This window comes from Antedon bifida, chromosome 6 (genome assembly GCF_963402885.1).
Source record: "Antedon bifida chromosome 6, ecAntBifi1.1, whole genome shotgun sequence".
In the NCBI taxonomy this organism is placed as follows: domain Eukaryota; kingdom Metazoa; phylum Echinodermata; class Crinoidea; order Comatulida; family Antedonidae; genus Antedon; species Antedon bifida.
In genome coordinates, this window is record NC_136231.1 from 3205291 (window position 1) to 3222950 (window position 17660).

At 34.3% G+C, this 17660-nt stretch overlaps 2 protein-coding genes across 2 annotated transcripts; one reads left to right on the forward strand and one right to left on the reverse strand.

The window, feature by feature from the left end:
• Positions 1–482: 482 nt before the first annotated feature.
• LOC144844976 (neuronal acetylcholine receptor subunit alpha-10-like) lies at positions 483–6470 on the forward strand. Its single transcript, XM_078702092.1, has 7 exons — positions 483–750; positions 2639–2802; positions 3347–3391; positions 3991–4100; positions 4611–4822; positions 5274–5603; positions 5905–6470. Exons 1-7 carry the CDS (start codon positions 483–485, stop codon positions 6468–6470), a joined length of 1695 nt encoding a protein of 564 aa, XP_078558218.1.
• A 387-nt stretch (positions 6471–6857) lies between these two features.
• Positions 6858–16396, reverse strand: LOC144845803 (neuronal acetylcholine receptor subunit alpha-10-like). Its single transcript, XM_078703247.1, has 6 exons — positions 16191–16396; positions 11568–11707; positions 11115–11159; positions 10479–10588; positions 9006–9541; positions 6858–8667 (listed from the first exon to the last, which is right to left on the reverse strand). The coding sequence occupies exons 1-6, from the start codon at positions 16255–16257 to the stop codon at positions 8150–8152; spliced, it is 1416 nt and encodes a 471-aa protein (XP_078559373.1). The 5' UTR covers positions 16258–16396; the 3' UTR covers positions 6858–8149.
• Between the last annotated feature and the right edge of the window lie 1264 nt (positions 16397–17660).

Genomic DNA, 17660 nt, shown 5'->3' on the forward strand with positions numbered 1-17660 from the left:
ATAGAGTAATTGTTCTATTGTATAAGAATCCACAGTGTTTGAAAATCAATTCATTCTTTATGTACGATAAATTGAAAGTAATTAGTAACCAAAATATGTCTCCACATGTATATATATATATATATATTGAATGAAATGGATGAAACATTAATTGCTGCTGTTTTATTACCACCACAATGAGAATGATGATGTCTGTGATAATGACGTCAACAATCAGAATGATCATGACGACATGAACACAAAATTCCTTTTATTTTGTTTTTTCTTTACATTAAGAATCTATTTAACTTAATATAATTGTCTTTTTAATTTGGTAAGGTTCAAATTTCCAGTATATGTGGTCTGAGTACATTGTCAATATTCTATACGAGAACGATCAACAAACTTGGTTGGATGTCAAGCTTAATTGTGAGACTGGTGGTGGTTATCTGGCCTGCCTCACCAGTACCGATGAATTGGATGCAGTCATTGAGTATGTGAATATGAACCATCCGACTGGAAATTACGCAATCGGGTTATCTCGCGAAGCAAATCTGAAAAGAAAGGTAAACGAAAACTGGAAGTGGGAAACCAAAGAGGCTTTTGATGGCTCCATACAGTGGTTGGTTTACAGATCCTCTACTGCTCCTAAAGTGGGGAATGGCCAGCAGTGTGGTGTTGCTATAAGTACCAGCGAGCGTGCAATACGCGATATCAAGACAAGTACTAGGCTTATCAACGGACAAACAGTGGGATACATTTGTGAACGAGGTACATCATCATATTATCAAACTATACTATTACTATTATTATTACTATTGTATCTCTATTGTTATTATTTTATTTTTTTAGGAGTAAGAAAAACTCGTGGACTGTATCGTTTTGACAATAATTCAGGAATTCGAATTTCTATGGATGTTGCTTACTTACGATGCGCGCTACAATGCTTGAAACTAGAGGCGTGCCATGGTTTCTATTTGGATATTGCTGGATGTCAGGTCCAGCAAACGCATGAGTATCAGCATAAAGGAACCTATTGCATACTCGTTGAATAGTCAACAATAACATGGAACGTCAAGTATTATGAAACTGAAGCATGGTATTTAGGACTTGTCATTGTTCAAATCCTGATATAGCACCAGAAAGCTTGTTTTATTAATATGGTTACAAATAAATAAGATAATTGGTATAGCAGCACCAAGATATTTTAGTTATAAAGCATGTTTACGAATACGATACGAATCATTTTTATTGCAATTTAAAATCATAAATTGAAGTTTAAGAGTTTAATTAGGTATAGAAAAATTTGTATATACAATTATTGTCGTCTTAGGCTTATGTTTATAAATAACGATGGTTAATATTGCGATATTTCTTATTAATGTTGCAACATAATATAAACTTATAATATATAAAATTATATTCATTACTTCAATTTGTAAACATATTACAATGATTATGACATTTACAACATTAGCTTCATCAAACTGAAATGATCATAGTGTTAAATTGAACAAGTGACATGATATCGTAGTATCCGTCGTCTCATAAGCCATACTGTAGCAGCTAGCATTTACGATAGTTTATTGAAAGTGTGTTAGTACTGTTTAGAACTCCCACTTGTATATTAACAACGAGCTATGCGTCAACAGCGTCCAATGCCCCGTCGTCGATTCCCAATTAATTATGTCACTACGCTACGGACTTGCCGCACGTCAACAAAGGGAAAAACTGTAGATGTAAAATGTAATCAGTGTTGTAGATTCTACAAAACTGAGAACATTTCACATATAGATCAGTGTATAATTGATAAAAAGTTTCAGTATCGGAAACAATTTCGCGAACCATCAATTTTTGGTTGGTTAGGTTGCAGAACGGCGCTCTAAACCATGGTCGGTAATTTAAATTGTCAATTAATGTCAAGGACCTTTTATTAATTCATTTTCACGTACATTCACTCGTTACGATTAGAGGTAAATTGAAAAATTATTACCTCAAATTAAATGTTAAAAATCGATATCATCGTCTGTATTCATATTCCCAAGACTTAATTAACGATATGAGTCTGGTTTGGTTGAGATAAAATAAAGACTAGAGACGTTGAAGTTATTTTCTTATCTACTCGGACATCACTCTACTGAGTACGGTTATAATATCATGGAGCGGCGTATACTTGTCAACTCATTAATATTACATATGTGTGGTAAGTCAACTTATAACTTTTTGGTTTGCTGATTTCAGCCATGCACGTACATACAGTAACTATATCATATAGCGACAAACAGCCTGTGGTATCGTGTCTTCTGACAGCAAACTTTATTGCATGTGTGATATAGCGTCTCCTGACACAAACTGATTTGATTTTCCCGTAGCGATGTTTGTAGCACTATAGTGCTGCAAACATCGTAGGTTTGATTTCACGAAGGAGGGTGAAAACACAATTATTAGAAGGGCATTTGCTTACGTTGCGTAGATTGCGTTATGTTGCGTCGCTAGTGGGAACCAAGCTTTAGTAATAGGACAAACTGACTCTTCGATAGACCACTCACTATATATCTGGCTTCAGATATGAGAACTGTTTGTTACTGGATCCCAATAGGAACGTCAGTATTATACACTTAGTCAAACCTAGAGCAAAGTAAAATTCTTTTTTTTTAAGTTACTGTTTTTGGACTGAATGCTATGATGGAGTCAGAAGGAACGGAACATCGTTTGATTGTTAATTTGATGAAACGTTATAGTTCATATGTGCGACCCGTGTACAACGAATCAACGCTTGTTATCATTGACTATCATATGGAACTATCAATGATACTTAATATTGTGAGTCACTCATCGCTAGAGTAGTATAAATACAGAAAGATAACAAAATAAAAATATATTTTGCTCTCATTACATTAAAATCTAAATATTTTAGTTCATCGCTACTTGACTAAATAGTATGAGCTGAGTTCCCACACTTAAAGCGTGGTTCCCACTAGAGACGCAACGCAAGGACGTACCCGCAACGCAGACGAGTTGAGGATGATGACAATCCACAATTCGAATAATCCATCGCTTGTGATTGGTCAAATCATTTACGTTGCATTACGTCCTTGCGTTGCGTCTCTAGTGGGAACCAAGCTTTACTTACTTGCTTGCCACTTACTCCGCCTTGGTATAACTCATCAACATACTTTCCTCAATCTTAATCTGTCCATTACTGTTGCCTCCAAATCACTATAATGTCCATCTCTTCGGCAGCTGCAAGTGTTCACTTGTGGGTTCCATTCCAACGCCTGTTTGTGATACTTGTTGGCGGTTTCATTGCTGTATGGTAGCCATCCCCACCTAATAATTTTACAATTCGTGCTAATTTTTGCTTTAGGACGAAAAAAATCAAATATTGACGACAGCTTGGTCGCTTGAACAGGTAAGTATTTATTTTCAAATCATGAACTCATGCTGTTTCATTCACATATTCAATTATTGAAAAATACATAAATCAACGCAGCTGGTTCTCAACACAGTGTCATGTCTAGAGACAGGATATATTAACAGTAACCCATGTGGGAGAAATATTGTCGTCAGCCACCCGATTCTGCAGATGTCACTATCTGACTAACTTGCAATCGTCAGTTAGACAATATCTAGTGACAAGTAGTTAAGAATCGGATGAGTCAACAGACAAGGAACTGAAGACGTTGTCTATAGCATCCGTACGAGAATCTGATGACCAATGTATTACATTTTAAATCAACTTGTATCAATATTGAATTGAATTGATCACTTTATTTCAGGATAAATATTCCATATATACAACAAAAATTAGGCCTAATACAAAACGGAAAATCACATTAAAATAGGATTTTTCCCACTTAGTGAAGAGATAGTGAACTGTACATTTTTTTCAAATACATTTACATAGTAAACTCAACCAGACCCTGGACCTTGCTATACACTCCCTGAACATAGGCTATATATACTTGAACATTGGCTATATACACATGCAATTTTTGAATCTCGTCTTAGAAATGGTTTGATGAGTTTTTGACATGGGATCCATCTGAGTATGACAACTTATCTGTCGTCAACATACCGACTAATAAGATATGGCTCCCAGATACCGTTCTTTATAACAGGTATAGTGTCTTCTATAAAATGTGTTATTCACAACTTAAAGAAGTTAGGCCTTGCACTTTCTTGACAAAAATACTTTGCATTGGATACTTTGCAGTCATTGTGATCCTCCAGGTAGGAGAAAATGACAACCTCCAGTAATTAGACTTGCCCCAAGTCTGTATTCATATTTTTATTTACTTGGATTTTTGTCTGAAAATACCAAAGCTCAAGTAGTATACGTATGAAACGCCATATGTGCAAAAATATTTATCTTTTTACTAATATTAAGACAAAACTCCGTCTCCGTCAAACTCTAGACAGAATTTACGGAGCAAACTAAGAGTTAAAAAAAACAAGGCCATATACATGGCTGCAGTTCGCGTGCTCAAATTTGAGTTAGTGTATACCGACCGACCGACCAATCGACCAACCGACATAGTGAGATGTAGAGTCACGTTTGCACGCGGTAAGGTTCGGTAAGGTTTGCTAGTGTAGACTAGGCTTAGATCTCTCATTTGATTATTTTGCAGTGCTGACGTGGACGGAACACCGGGCAATGGAGTATCTTCAACGTACGCTATCGTTAGAAGTGATGGTCTAGTTTACTGGCCTGCTCCTGCTATTTTTAAAAGTTCATGTAAAATGGACATCACATACTTTCCATTTGACCATCAGTATTGTACTTTAAAGTTTGGACCGTGGGTATACTTGGCAAATGCTGTTAGAATGAAAAAAATCAGCGGTTGGTAACCCAGTTATTATATTATTGTTATTATTCAAATTACATCAGTTATTATTGTTAACCGACTATATACGAGTCTAGGTATATTAGGTACTGTTAGCATGTTATCCCTTACAAGTCATTGGTTATTCTGACTTACAATTTCTCAATTACCGGTAACCATTAGACCACAATGCAAAACAGGTTCTTTGTTTGATTGTGTAATCCTGTATAAAGATGTTAAATAAATAAATATTAGAAAATGCTATTCACATGAATGACTGCTTGTGCATTTTCTGCGTGCCTACCAAAAGTAAGGAAACATCAATACACGTGCGCATAAACCAACACTTTCGATTCATGGCAATAAATTCGACTGAAAAAAAATTACCTGTCAGAACAATAACTAAAGTATGTTATCAATAATATTATTTTAGTACTATATAATATCTTTCTTATTTTTCTTTTAAAGATGGTGACCATGAACACGCCTCTCCTAATGGCCAATGGACATTACTGGACATGTATAGTGAAGCGCATCTGGTGATGTATGGATGTTGTCCAGAACCGTTCTCTGACATCACGTTCTACCTACACTTACGACGAAAGTCATTGTTCTACATGCTAAATCTGCTATATCCTACCATCTTCGTAGGATGGATGTCACTTGTTGTGTTCTTTTTACCACCGCAGTCTGGTGAAAAGGTTGGCCTCAACATCACCATTATGCTATCGCTTGTGTTCTTTCTGCTCCTTGGGGCGACGTTTCTTCCACCGACGTCACTCTCTGTTTCATATCTAGGTAAATATATTGTTCCTTGTGTATATAACCGTAGTGTTTTGGACATTTACTACTATGACATTAACCTATGCAACTCCGAGCATGTCCAGTAGTTTGTTGTCCAAATGTCTTTATATTATTACACACAGGCTAATTAAAGGAATAAGTTAGACTTATTGAAGATAACAAGGAAAAAAGAATACGGATACACAGTCTTGCATTGCATTGTAACAAAGTATGATATATAGGCCTATAATGTATCTCATAATTATTGTATAAAAAGAATGTAAATGTTACTAAGTTCATATTTTATTTTTATTAGGTAAACTCTTCGCGTGCTTTATCATCGTAATGTCACTAGAAACAGCGATGTCAGTCATCATAATCCGCCTGTCTCTGCATGCTCCAAACAAGTTACCTCCAGCCTGGTCACGCTACCTTATTCTGGACAAACTAGCGAAGGTAATGTGCCTTAATAACTACCGCCACGAATACAACCCTAACGATACCATTGAAAACATCAACGAACAGTCTGATTACGAAAATGATGAGTTAGACACGGTTACCGATGACGACATGATCTGTGAAGTCATTGGTAACTCTCTTCTCAATCATCTTGATATGGAACCGGCCAATCAGAATACTACACCGAATGATGTAAGCGATGAGGAAAATGACGTCCATGTTGGAGCAAACATTTTGCGTATTGGTCGATACCTGAAGCTGATTGGTGGAAAGTTGAAGACACGCGACAAGTTATCGTCTGTTCAGCGGATTTGGGTTGATATGTGTATTATAATCGATCGGCTGTTGTTAGTATGTTTTGTTCCAGGTTTAAATGTCTCAGCAATAATAATTCTTTACAAATTAACGACTGATTCCTCGTAATGCTGAAACAATATTTCAGGACTACGAAATAAATGTATGTTGTTTTTAGCCAGTTGAAGCATTGTCAGCTTTTAGGGCAACATTCCAATGTGAACGTTTAAACTGAAAAACATAATTGTAGTGATGTAGCAAGTAATATAGTTGGAATTGTGATTAATTTTATTAATGATATTAATTTATGCTTGTTTTTGTTTTGGCAATAAGAATGTTTAAAATATGGTTTTGATAATTTCCCTCTTTTGTACTTTTTTTGTGTTCTGGATCTGGATCTGGATGGATACTGACGAAGGACCACATGGGTATATGCGCCAGGGGGTGTTTTTTTATCTTTGAATATGTTACTTGTGTAATATTCCGAATAGGGCTAAATAAATAAAATGAAACCTGTTTAATAAAATAACTATACATTTAATAACTTTACATTATAATTATTAATCAATCATCAATTGTTGTGATTTTAATAGCTCTACTACAATACAGCATCTTTGTGGTTATTCGATTCATAATATCACCTATTCATATTTAATTATCATCATGTACCCATTTTATCATAATGGTAAAGGCCCGTTTACACTAGCACGATAACGACAAATGTGCATTTTTCATACATAAAACAGAAAATTAAAAACTTTTCATTCAAGAACTATAGAATAACCATATATGCTTCCTTTGATGAAAATGATATTTTCACACGTCCAATCAAATGACGTCATGATTAGTAAGAGTAATAATATCATGACAATACAACGATGTTATTGTTTTTATTTATCATGACGTCAATTGATTGGAATTTTAAAAATATTATTTTTATCAAAGACAGCATAAAATGATTATCCTATAATTCTAGAACGAAAACCTTTCTAATTTCTTTTGTTTTACGTAAAAAAATGCACATTTGTCTATCGTCGATTGTTATCGTCCTAGTGTAAATGGGCCTTAACACTTGTAATGAAGTATTGATGTAGGCCTAATGCTTAGAATATCGAAACCAATCCGTCAATTACCATTCAATCAAAAAACTTGATTAACAGTTATTTACATTAGACAACCGACTAAATATTTCAATCAAAAGTTGATTAACTTCGTCTTCACACTAGATTACAACTCGTTACGAAAATATTAATAAAACCTGAACGTCAGAAATAATTTAAGTACGTATAACATCATTAATTAACTTATTTTTTCATTATCAATTAATCAGAAGCAAGTGACCTCATTCGATCAACGAGATGAGGCTATAAAGCCTGGTTCCCACTAGGACGTAACGCAAGGACGTAGACACAACGCAAGCGAGTTGACCAATCACACGCGATTGTTCGAATAATCCATCGCTTGAGATTGGTCAAATCACTTTGCGTTGCGTTACGTACTTGCGTTGCGCCCTGGGAACCAAGCTTCGGTGCTATTGTATCCAGAATACAAACTGGCAACGTAGTTTCATATAAAAATATCCCTGAATTGTGTATGGATGTTTGATACTGCATCACATGTTCCTAATGATTAGTTCCCACTAGACGCAACAAAAGGACGTAGACGCAACGCAAGCGAGTTAACCAATGATAAGCGACAGTTTGAATAATCCAACGCTTGTGATTGGTCAAATCATTTACGTTGTAATTACGTCCATGTGCTGCGTCTCTAGTGTGGAAACCAAGTTTTAAAAAGTACACTTTACTGTTCTACAGAGAGTCCGTATATGGCTTATTTTGCAATAAAATGCCAGTGGTACAACCAATCGCACATATTAAAAATATCCAAAGAAATAATCTATCAACAACCATTGCTAAGATCTTCCATTCCGCTAATACATCGTCTTCTTTATCTTTGTGATCATTAATGTCTCTTATATGTTTTAATTCGTGAACAATGCTTTCCAAAGAGCTTTCAAATCCTTTGCAAGGAAGTGAAGTCTGGTTGTTATCTATTTTCATGGTGTGTTCGGTCATCTCTTGTTGGGTTTGCTTGTTTATAAAGTTATTTTCAACTACTATACTTTCTACACTGGACCCGCCAGTTTCTGAGACTAACTTGAAGTCCTTTTTTAAACAAAGTAAACGTCCCAATCGACCTATTATCCAGACTCGCATCCAGCGAGGTACCGGGCGAGTACCTGGCAACCGGAAGTGTATATGTAAAACGTACACTGTCATGACTGTTGACATGGACACCAGAATAATACAAGCGGCAAAGTACTGACCTAAAGTAATATTTCAAAGAAAAACAGAATTTTAATTTTATTGTTGAAAGTAATATAATAATATGTTCAACTCTTTTCATTATACATATTTATTTTTCTATGCCTATAATTTGCATATTTAAATTTTGTCAATAGTGTCTTAGTTGATAGGAGCTGGTTCGAGTTGATGCTGCGACAGGAATAAGACGTGTTAGTGTGGAGCTCCTGGATTACACTGCTGTATATGCTAATTTTCAGTGAATAAGTGATGCCGAAACTAAAGACTTTCTTATACATCCCTTATATTTGTAATTATATATTATAAGAAAGCTTGAAAAAATGAATGGCAAATAACTTACCTATAAGTGGAACAGTTTCAGATGTCGGCGGCATCGTCTCAGCTACCAAGAGCAGGAAAACAGTTAAAGCCAGAAGAATGGTGATAGCCAGTGTAACTTTCTCACCCGCATCGGCAGGTAAGTAGAAGTCAAGTAACGTCAGTAGGCTTATAAGCATGCACGGAATCAACAAGTTGAACATGTAGAACAACGGCCTACGTCTGATGATGATCGTAAACTCTAGTGTTGGAAAAGGTTCTGGACAACAATTATAATAAGCAACGTTTCTTCGTACAGGCATGCCTATAAGATCCCATTCACCGTTATCAATATATGACGAGATGTCTCCGCTGTCTGTTCGGTTGATTATATCTAGTTGAAGCCCATGATACGCCCATGATCCGAATTTTAAATGACATCTTTGTTCATCAAATGGAAAGTATGAAACGTCGATTTTACAAGTGCTCTTGTAGATTGCAGGAGTATTCCAAGCTACAACACCGTTTGAGAATACAGAAACACTTGTTGCCATCATACCATTAAAATCTGAATCAACGCTGTAAAGAAAATGGAATGATGGGCGTAAACAATGATGTCATTGTAAAATAATAAATCAGTAAAATTACATAACGAAAGGTTAAAAACAAATGCGATGTCGTCAAGCTCTGATGTGAATATTAGTTTATGACAATGGGAATAATTAATAATAATAATAAGTAATAATAAAATAAATATAAGTGTGTTTGGAGTCAATTAAAACGAATGAGTCTGTACATCAAAGACTGTTAAGACTTGGCTACAGCGTTTGTATGTACAATAGTACTAAAGGAATAATAATCGTTGTGTTTTACTTCTATTGTTTACAAAACACTGTCTGTACAATAACCAACACATTACAATTAAACTCTGGCCTGACATTGACCTAATCGATAATCTTGCCGATCGATTCACAGTAGATTGTTAAAGTAGTATGAAAAATCACCAAAGAATACTATTGAAGGACAGTTTTTTAAGATTATACATATTATGACCAGGCATTATGGCCAACATTTAACAATGTTGTAAAGGACATGGTTTAATATTCCAATACAAGAGGAAATGTGAAAGCTACAAAGACAATTAATTAAATAACATAATAAAAACAACTTTGATCGTCTGCAATGAATTATGAAAATTGTGACGTCAACCACGACGGAAATACTAATCAGATCATCAGAATCCATGATCAGATTAAAGCCTAGTCTACACTAGCAAACTTTACCAAATTTGTGTTTGTAAATTCGGAGTTTGCTCGAGTTTGGAACTACAGTTTGCTAGTGCAGTATACTTTTGAAAACTTGTTCTCTGCAGTTTGTCAACTGGTCTAGCAAATTTGGAAAACCTTTATTAAGATAAATGAACAGTTTGCTCAAGTTCACAAACAACATCTTCCAGACTAGGATTAAGAATAATAATGACGATATTGTGGTGATTCAGAGAAGTAATGTTGCTTACTTTGTGTATAAAAGAATGTCTGGCCTCCAGACTAAATCCGGAGGTAAGATCAAGACGTCACTACCACCATACTCGGATTCATTCCAGTAGAAGTTGACGTCTGTCCATTGCTGTTGGGATAAGACATTGAAATCATGTTTGTTACTGGCGGAACAATTCTAAAAGTGGGTCCCCAACATCTTAAAGGGGAGCTCCGGATATAAATTTTCTTTTCTTTTTCTCTGTTTATACTATCAAACTAGTTTGACAAAAAAAGTGTGATGTGCCCAAATATGGTAGTGATATGCCCATATGTAGTAGGGATATGACATTATTGTGTCCATATATGGGCATATCACATTAAGTTTGATAGTGTAGACCGAGCTTTATAAATATAAACAAACTTTGAAACAACATTAATTACGTATTACGTAAAGCAGAACGAGTATGGTGAACTAAGCCCCGAATTTCAATGATTTACAAACACTATTCCTAATAAATAGTTCTTTTCTTTAGAAAATTGATTGTTTTCTTTTAGAAAATTGATTTTTCTTTCGATTTTCGAAGAAAACTGCCTTACTCGGATGTATTTGTAGATGTAGTTAGTTTTACACTACAACTACGAGAACAGTAAATGCAACAATCAAGATAACTTACCATCCGAATCCAAACATTTAATGAAATTACCTGGTTCCTTTCATCCTATAAAAGAAGAAAATTTAGTTACAAGATTACATTGTCTCAAGGGAATAAGTAAAACATATTATACAAATAATGAATGTTTATGAGTGTAATGGCAAAAAACAAAAATGTACTTCCATCACTAAACCAGTCATAACAATAACATTTGCGGCGAAAGTACAAAATGGGTGGCGCTGTTGTATTTCAAAAGCAATAATATAAACAAGTTTTAGTAGAAAAGATTTATTTGTTTTCGTACACGAAAAAAAGTACTACTAAACGATCGTACTATTGCACGCCATGTGACCAACAATCGTCCAATCAAATGACAGGAATTTATTAGGTGTTAAATAAAGTGTGTACATACACTCACGTAACATACGTAAAACGATGGACATGATTTGATTGTTTGTCAATGATAAATCTTACCATGTCGATGATTTGCTGTAGAGCCGTCCCTAATATCACGGTGACCGTGTCTTTAGGGTGATCTACTGGGCGTATTATTGAGCTGTAGTTTGTCATCATATCTTGTAGTAACTGTACCTCTTCCTTTGATCCTAAACACACTGAACAGAATAAAGTTTTGATAAATCTACAATATTGATTCTAGTTAACTATGATGCCGTTTTGTGGTCCTTTGTAAAAAAAAGTATTAAATATAGTATATAAATGAAATTTAAAAAAAGAACTATAGTTACGACATAAATTGTACTGGTAAATGGAATATTATTATTTCAAGAAAGAAAGTATTTGATAAGGATATTATTAATTATTATTATTATTAAAATATCACGTGTACGTAGGCTGTACTAAACATAGTCATTTCTATTTCACTCTTCTTATAAAACGTTGACTAAAAAACTAGTATAGAATACAGACAGAATAATATTTCAACGATACTTCAATTGCTTGTAAATAGACGGAATATTGAAACATTCACCGCTTCAACACCCCCCCCCCCCCCCCCCCCACCTTATTTTGAAAGTCACGTGCCTCGTTCACTCATCTGAGTTGCAGCAATGTTTGCATAAGCTGCTCCTGCTCAACATTTTTTATTTCATTTTTTTATATTTATTTCTGATTATTATATGTTGGCATGGTGTCGATGTTATAGCTGCTGGTCGAATAAATAAACGAGACGAAACGAGTATTGCGTTACTGCCATGGCAATGAAATACAAATACAGTAAACTGCCGTGATTTCTTTTCTACACGTTGATTAGTTTGCCGTATCCGAATTTTATTTAATAATCAACGTCTCTAAAAACGAGACGAAACGAGTATTGCGTTACTGCCATGGCAATGAAACACAAAAAGTAAACTACCGCGATTGTTTTGTCTACACGTTAACTAGTTTGCCGTATCCGAATTTCATTTAAGAGTCAACGTCTCTAAAAACGAGACGAAACGAGTATTGCGTTACTGCCATGGCAATGAAATACAAATACAGTAAACTGCCGTGATTTCTTTTCTACACGTTGATTAGTTTGCCGTATCCGAATTTCATTTAAGAGTCAACGTCTCTAAAAACGAGACGAAACGAGTATTGCGTTACTGCCATGGCAATGAAATACAAATACAGTAAACTGCCGTGATTTCTTTTCTACACGTTGATTAGTTTGCCGTATCCGAATTTCATTTAATAGTCAACGTCTCTAAAAACGAGATGAAACGAGTATTGCGTTACTGCCATGGCAATGAAATACAAATACAGTAAACTGCCGTGATTTCTTTTCTACACGTTGATTAGTTTGCCGTATCCGAATTTCATTTAAGAGTCAACGTCTCTAAAAACGAGACGAAACGAGTATTGCGTTACTGCCATGGCAATGAAATACAGTAAACTGCCGTGATTTCTTTTCTACACGTTGATTAGTTTGCCGTATCCGAATTTCATTTAATAGTCAACGTCTCTAAAAACGAGACGAAACGAGTATTGCGTTACTACCATGGCAATGAAATACAAATACAGTAAACTGCCGTGATTTCTTTTCTACACGTTGATTAGTTTGCCGTATCCGAATTTCATTTAATAGTCAACGTCTCTAAAAACGAGATGAAACGAGTATTGCGTTACTGCCATGGCAATGAAATACAAATACAGTAAACTGCCGTGATTTCTTTTCTACACGTTGATTAGTTTGCCGTATCCGAATTTCATTTAAGAGTCAACGTCTCTAAAAACGAGACGAAACGAGTATTGCGTTACTGCCATGGCAATGAAATACAGTAAACTGCCGTGATTTCTTTTCTACACGTTGATTAGTTTGCCGTATCCGAATTTCATTTAATAGTCAACGTCTCTAAAAACGAGACGAAACGAGTATTGCGTTACTACCATGGCAATGAAATACAAATACAGTAAACTGCCGTGATTTCTTTTCTACACGTTGATTAGTTTGCCGTATCCGAATTTCATTTAATAGTCAACGTCTCTAAAAACGAGATGAAACGAGTATTGCGTTACTGCCATGGCAATTAAATACAAATACAGTAATACCGTAAGTTCTTGTCTACACGTTATCAGTGTGCCGTATCCGATTTCATTAGAGTCATCGTTTCTGAATTACTGTTGTATACAATTAGGGGTTCAAAAATCATTATCAACATATTCAGAGCAATTAAAATGATATCAATCACTTCGGCTTACTGATTGTTCCTTTTGTAACTCTCTATCGGATAGGATTGTGTTACCGCTTAAATAATCGAAGTTATATTAAAGAGTAGTCATAGGGATACAAACAACAATTAGGTTTCAACATTCTTTTTCGAATTGATGTGACAAAGTGACCTCTGAAACAGGGATAAAATTGTTTAAATTAGGGTACATGAACGTCAATAAAAAATGTAATGTTGTTCAATTTATATAGCGCTTATACAATCGAAGGATTGTCCCAAAGCGCTGAGGGAAAAAACAGAAAGAAATTACAAAGAAAAAAGACGGATTTTTGTTTTGAAAACTATGATAGAAGATGCATTTTTAATAATCAGCAAGATTGTTCCACAGTTATGAAAGGAATTGCAGAATAGATTTCCCAGGAGGATAACCCAAAAACCTTAGTAGCTTAATTCCACTGGGGTTCCTTTTATACTGTAAGCTAAAATAAATAAAAAGTAAGAAGTACTGTATTTTAAATAAATGTTTTATTTGAAAATATTCTATTTGAAACATTTAGAAATCACATTTCTTTTAATTTCTCGTTTGACCATTAGAATCGAATTACTTTCTTTCATACCTTCTTCTGTCAATATTAATTTGAACATAATCAACTTAACGCAAACAAAACGTATGGAATGGGAAAGAATAACAAACGAAAGAGTTGGTTTTCATAGATACTATAGAACGGATATTATCTATCGATTTGATTACAAGAAAAGCATTTCCATCACAAAAAATTGTTAAAATTTAAGCATTATGGTGTTTATCCAGAGTTGAATCAACGATCAGATGTTAAAAACGTTGCCTAGGCTCCTCTGTGTACACCAAAACAAACGTGGAAATAATACGTATCTGGTGATGGTATTTTTAATGATTAAATATTGCAGTATTCTACGTATCAACAAAATAACAAAAAAATTCAAATGTCGAAACTTTCCGATGACATGTGTGGATTAGAGTGGGGTGGCTTTTCGAGAGGGGTGTGTTCTGTGAGGGGAGTGTTTTCAGAAGGGTGTGTTCTCAGAAGGGCGTGTCCCGGGAGGTGTAATTTCTGGGAAGGATGCGTTCTGGGAGATTGTTATGGAACTATTATGTAATTATTCTTATGTATTATTTATTAATATTATTATGGTTATGTTTCGACGCACTTTTTATTGAATTGAGTTCCAACGATTTAAATAATAATATATAATTAATTTCAAATAATAACTGAATAAGTAACTAGAAATAAAGATAGAAGATCATTGTTATATAAATATATTATTATTGACATTTTTCACTTTGAAAGTCAATGAGTAAAAGTCCGTGCTAAGAATAATAAAATTTTAAAAGATAGTACACATGACTTCCCTAGCCACTACTTCACTGCATTACTTTCTATAAACAATTTCAATTATTCTAAACATTAATAACTATATTATTATTGACATTTTTCACTTTGAAAGTCAATGAGTAAAGGTCCGTGTTAAGAATACTAAAACGTGATAGTACACATGACTTCCCAGCCATTACTTGACTGCATTACTTTCTATAAACATTTCAATTATTCCAAACATTAAACATAAATATATTATTATTGAAATTTTTCAAGAATACTAAAACGTGATAGTACACATGACTTCCCTAGCCATTACTTGACTGCATTACTTTCTATAAACATTTCAATTATTCCAAACATTAAACATAAATATATTATTATTGAAATTTTTCAAGAATACTAAAACGTGATAGTACACATGACTTCCCTAGCCATTACTTGACTGCATTACTTTCTATAAACATTTCAATTATTCCAAACATTGTTTCGAAACATCTGCCGTAACCATAGATACGCATGTTAAAAGCATCTATTATTCTGTTTGTTTACACAAAAGTCTCAATTGCAACATTTACTATTGATTACAATCTATTTACAGGAAAATTCACACTTCCCCTCTGCTAAATACCAATACAGTAAAATTATCCTAGCAACGTTGATATAAGTGAATGTTATAGGCTATATAATGTCAATACATACGTAGGCCTATCGAAATAAAAACGGAACATCGCCATTGTTTGCATGTACAGTAATTTCTTTATGTTTAACACTTATCGTAAAAGAATTTAGCATTATAAGTAGAAGTTGATGATAATTCCGTCATTTCTTTTGTTAGAGAATCTTACACCAATGTCAAAACCCTCCACCTTCACATAGGCCTACGGCTTCGGGACCTGGTCTAGCATACTAATACTTAGGCCTACTCAACTACTCTAATAGCGAAGTTTTCAAGGAATTCCAGTTCTCTCCATGAACAATTATACAGTATTTGTTTTGCAGCAGTAATTTATACGTTCAAAGCATTCCCAGGCTGTAAGAAATCAATGAACAGGCTCAGACAACGGTTTTCTTACCTTTGATAGGATACGCCAGAAGAATCAACAGGGCTGGGTAGCATATCCAATTTCGAAATCCCGCCATGCCGTCGAACTAAAAAATAAAAACGATGTTTTAAACAGTATTCCAGTTATTGGAACTTTTTAAATTTATATGGAATACTTATTATGCAATGCTTGGAAGACTATATCCACTTAAGCACCTGTGACGTAGACTAATGTTGGCCAATAGTACAATGTGAAGAGTATAATAAGTATTGTTAGTGACTTAATCGATTTTAATAATAGAAGTCACCGTTCTAATGAATATTCATGAATGCATACCATGTTACCAATATCAGCACGGGAGTAGGAACGCACCCATACTTAAAGATGTATTGTCCCCCAAAAACATGAAAAAAAAAGATTAATAAAATCAGACTTTGAATAGATAATTTTGTAGCTTTAATAAAGTTAATCATTTCTGTAGAAAAAAAATGGAAAAAATTAATGTTTTCACTTATGAAATTACTAAATGGTTAAATTCAACCAAAAACCCATTTGCTGGCAGCCAATTTTTTTTTCAGCCAACTATTTTTTGCTTTAAATTACATTTTTTCAGGTAAATACTTTTTTGTTCGATCAAATTTTTGGTCAAAGTCGATAACTATTTGGTGACATTAAGATGGCATATTCAACAAAAAGAATTTAAAAAAATTAATTTTTCAGGGGGACAATACATCTTTAAATAACTTAATGAAGGACACACTACTCTTTTTAATTTCACTTTTCAATTTTAAAGTCTGATATTCAAGATTTAACCTTTAATAAAGTAATAAGCAACTCTTTTTTTTCAATTAGATCCTTTTGCAGGCTAGCGCTAAATTGCTTACAGTATTTATTAAATTCTTTGTGCATTTACACTAAATGCAATAGGCCTATCTATTTATTATCTTGTTTCTGTTTTAACTGTATTGTTGACTTGTTTTAGGATAGAAAAAAGAAATTTATGTTTATATTCCCAAAATTGACAATGAATATATCTTCGAGAGACTCGAGCATTCATTTCATCATTATTAGCATTGTTTCATCCATTATGATTTTTACATTAATACATCATCTAATGCACCGTTTGTAGAATCTACAACACTATGTGCACGGCGAGTCTGTAGCGTACACACAATTGGGAATCGACGACGGGGCAATGGACGCTTTTGACGCATAGTTCGTTGTTAATAATACAAGTGGGGAATCCCCTTTTAGGACGTGGATTTAATAGCCTACCAACTGGTTCTAAGACGCTATTTTTCTGTAGTTTGCAAAGCCTGTGTAACTTGACTGAAAAACTGCGAACTTTGACAAAGCTGGTATTAACCTCTTTATATCCAAGATGACCGGTTAGCTCAGACTGAGCAGCGTCGTGTTAACAACACGGGTGTCGTGGGTTCGAACCCCATGCTGGTCGTTGTGGAAAATAGTTAAAGCTTTCGAGCTACTGTGTTTGGGGTT

Coding starts and splice junctions, on each gene's coding strand:
- LOC144844976 (XM_078702092.1), top strand. CDS start 483: ATGAACCATCCGACTGGAAATTACGCAATCGGGTTATCTCGCGAAGCA. Junction 2,803..3,346: donor TATCAATGATACTTAATATT/GTGAGTCACTCA, acceptor TTTTTGCTTTAG/GACGAAAAAAATCAAATATT. Junction 5,604..5,904: donor ACTCTCTGTTTCATATCTAG/GTAAATATATTG, acceptor TATTTTTATTAG/GTAAACTCTTCGCGTGCTTT.
- LOC144845803 (XM_078703247.1), bottom strand. CDS start 16,257: ATGGCGGGATTTCGAAATTGGATATGCTACCCAGCCCTGTTGATTCTT. Junction 9,542..10,478: donor GACATTCTTTTATACACAAA/GTAAGCAACATT, acceptor TTTTCTTTACAG/CGTTGATTCAGATTTTAATG. Junction 8,668..9,005: donor TGAAACTGTTCCACTTATAG/GTAAGTTATTTG, acceptor ATATTACTTTAG/GTCAGTACTTTGCCGCTTGT.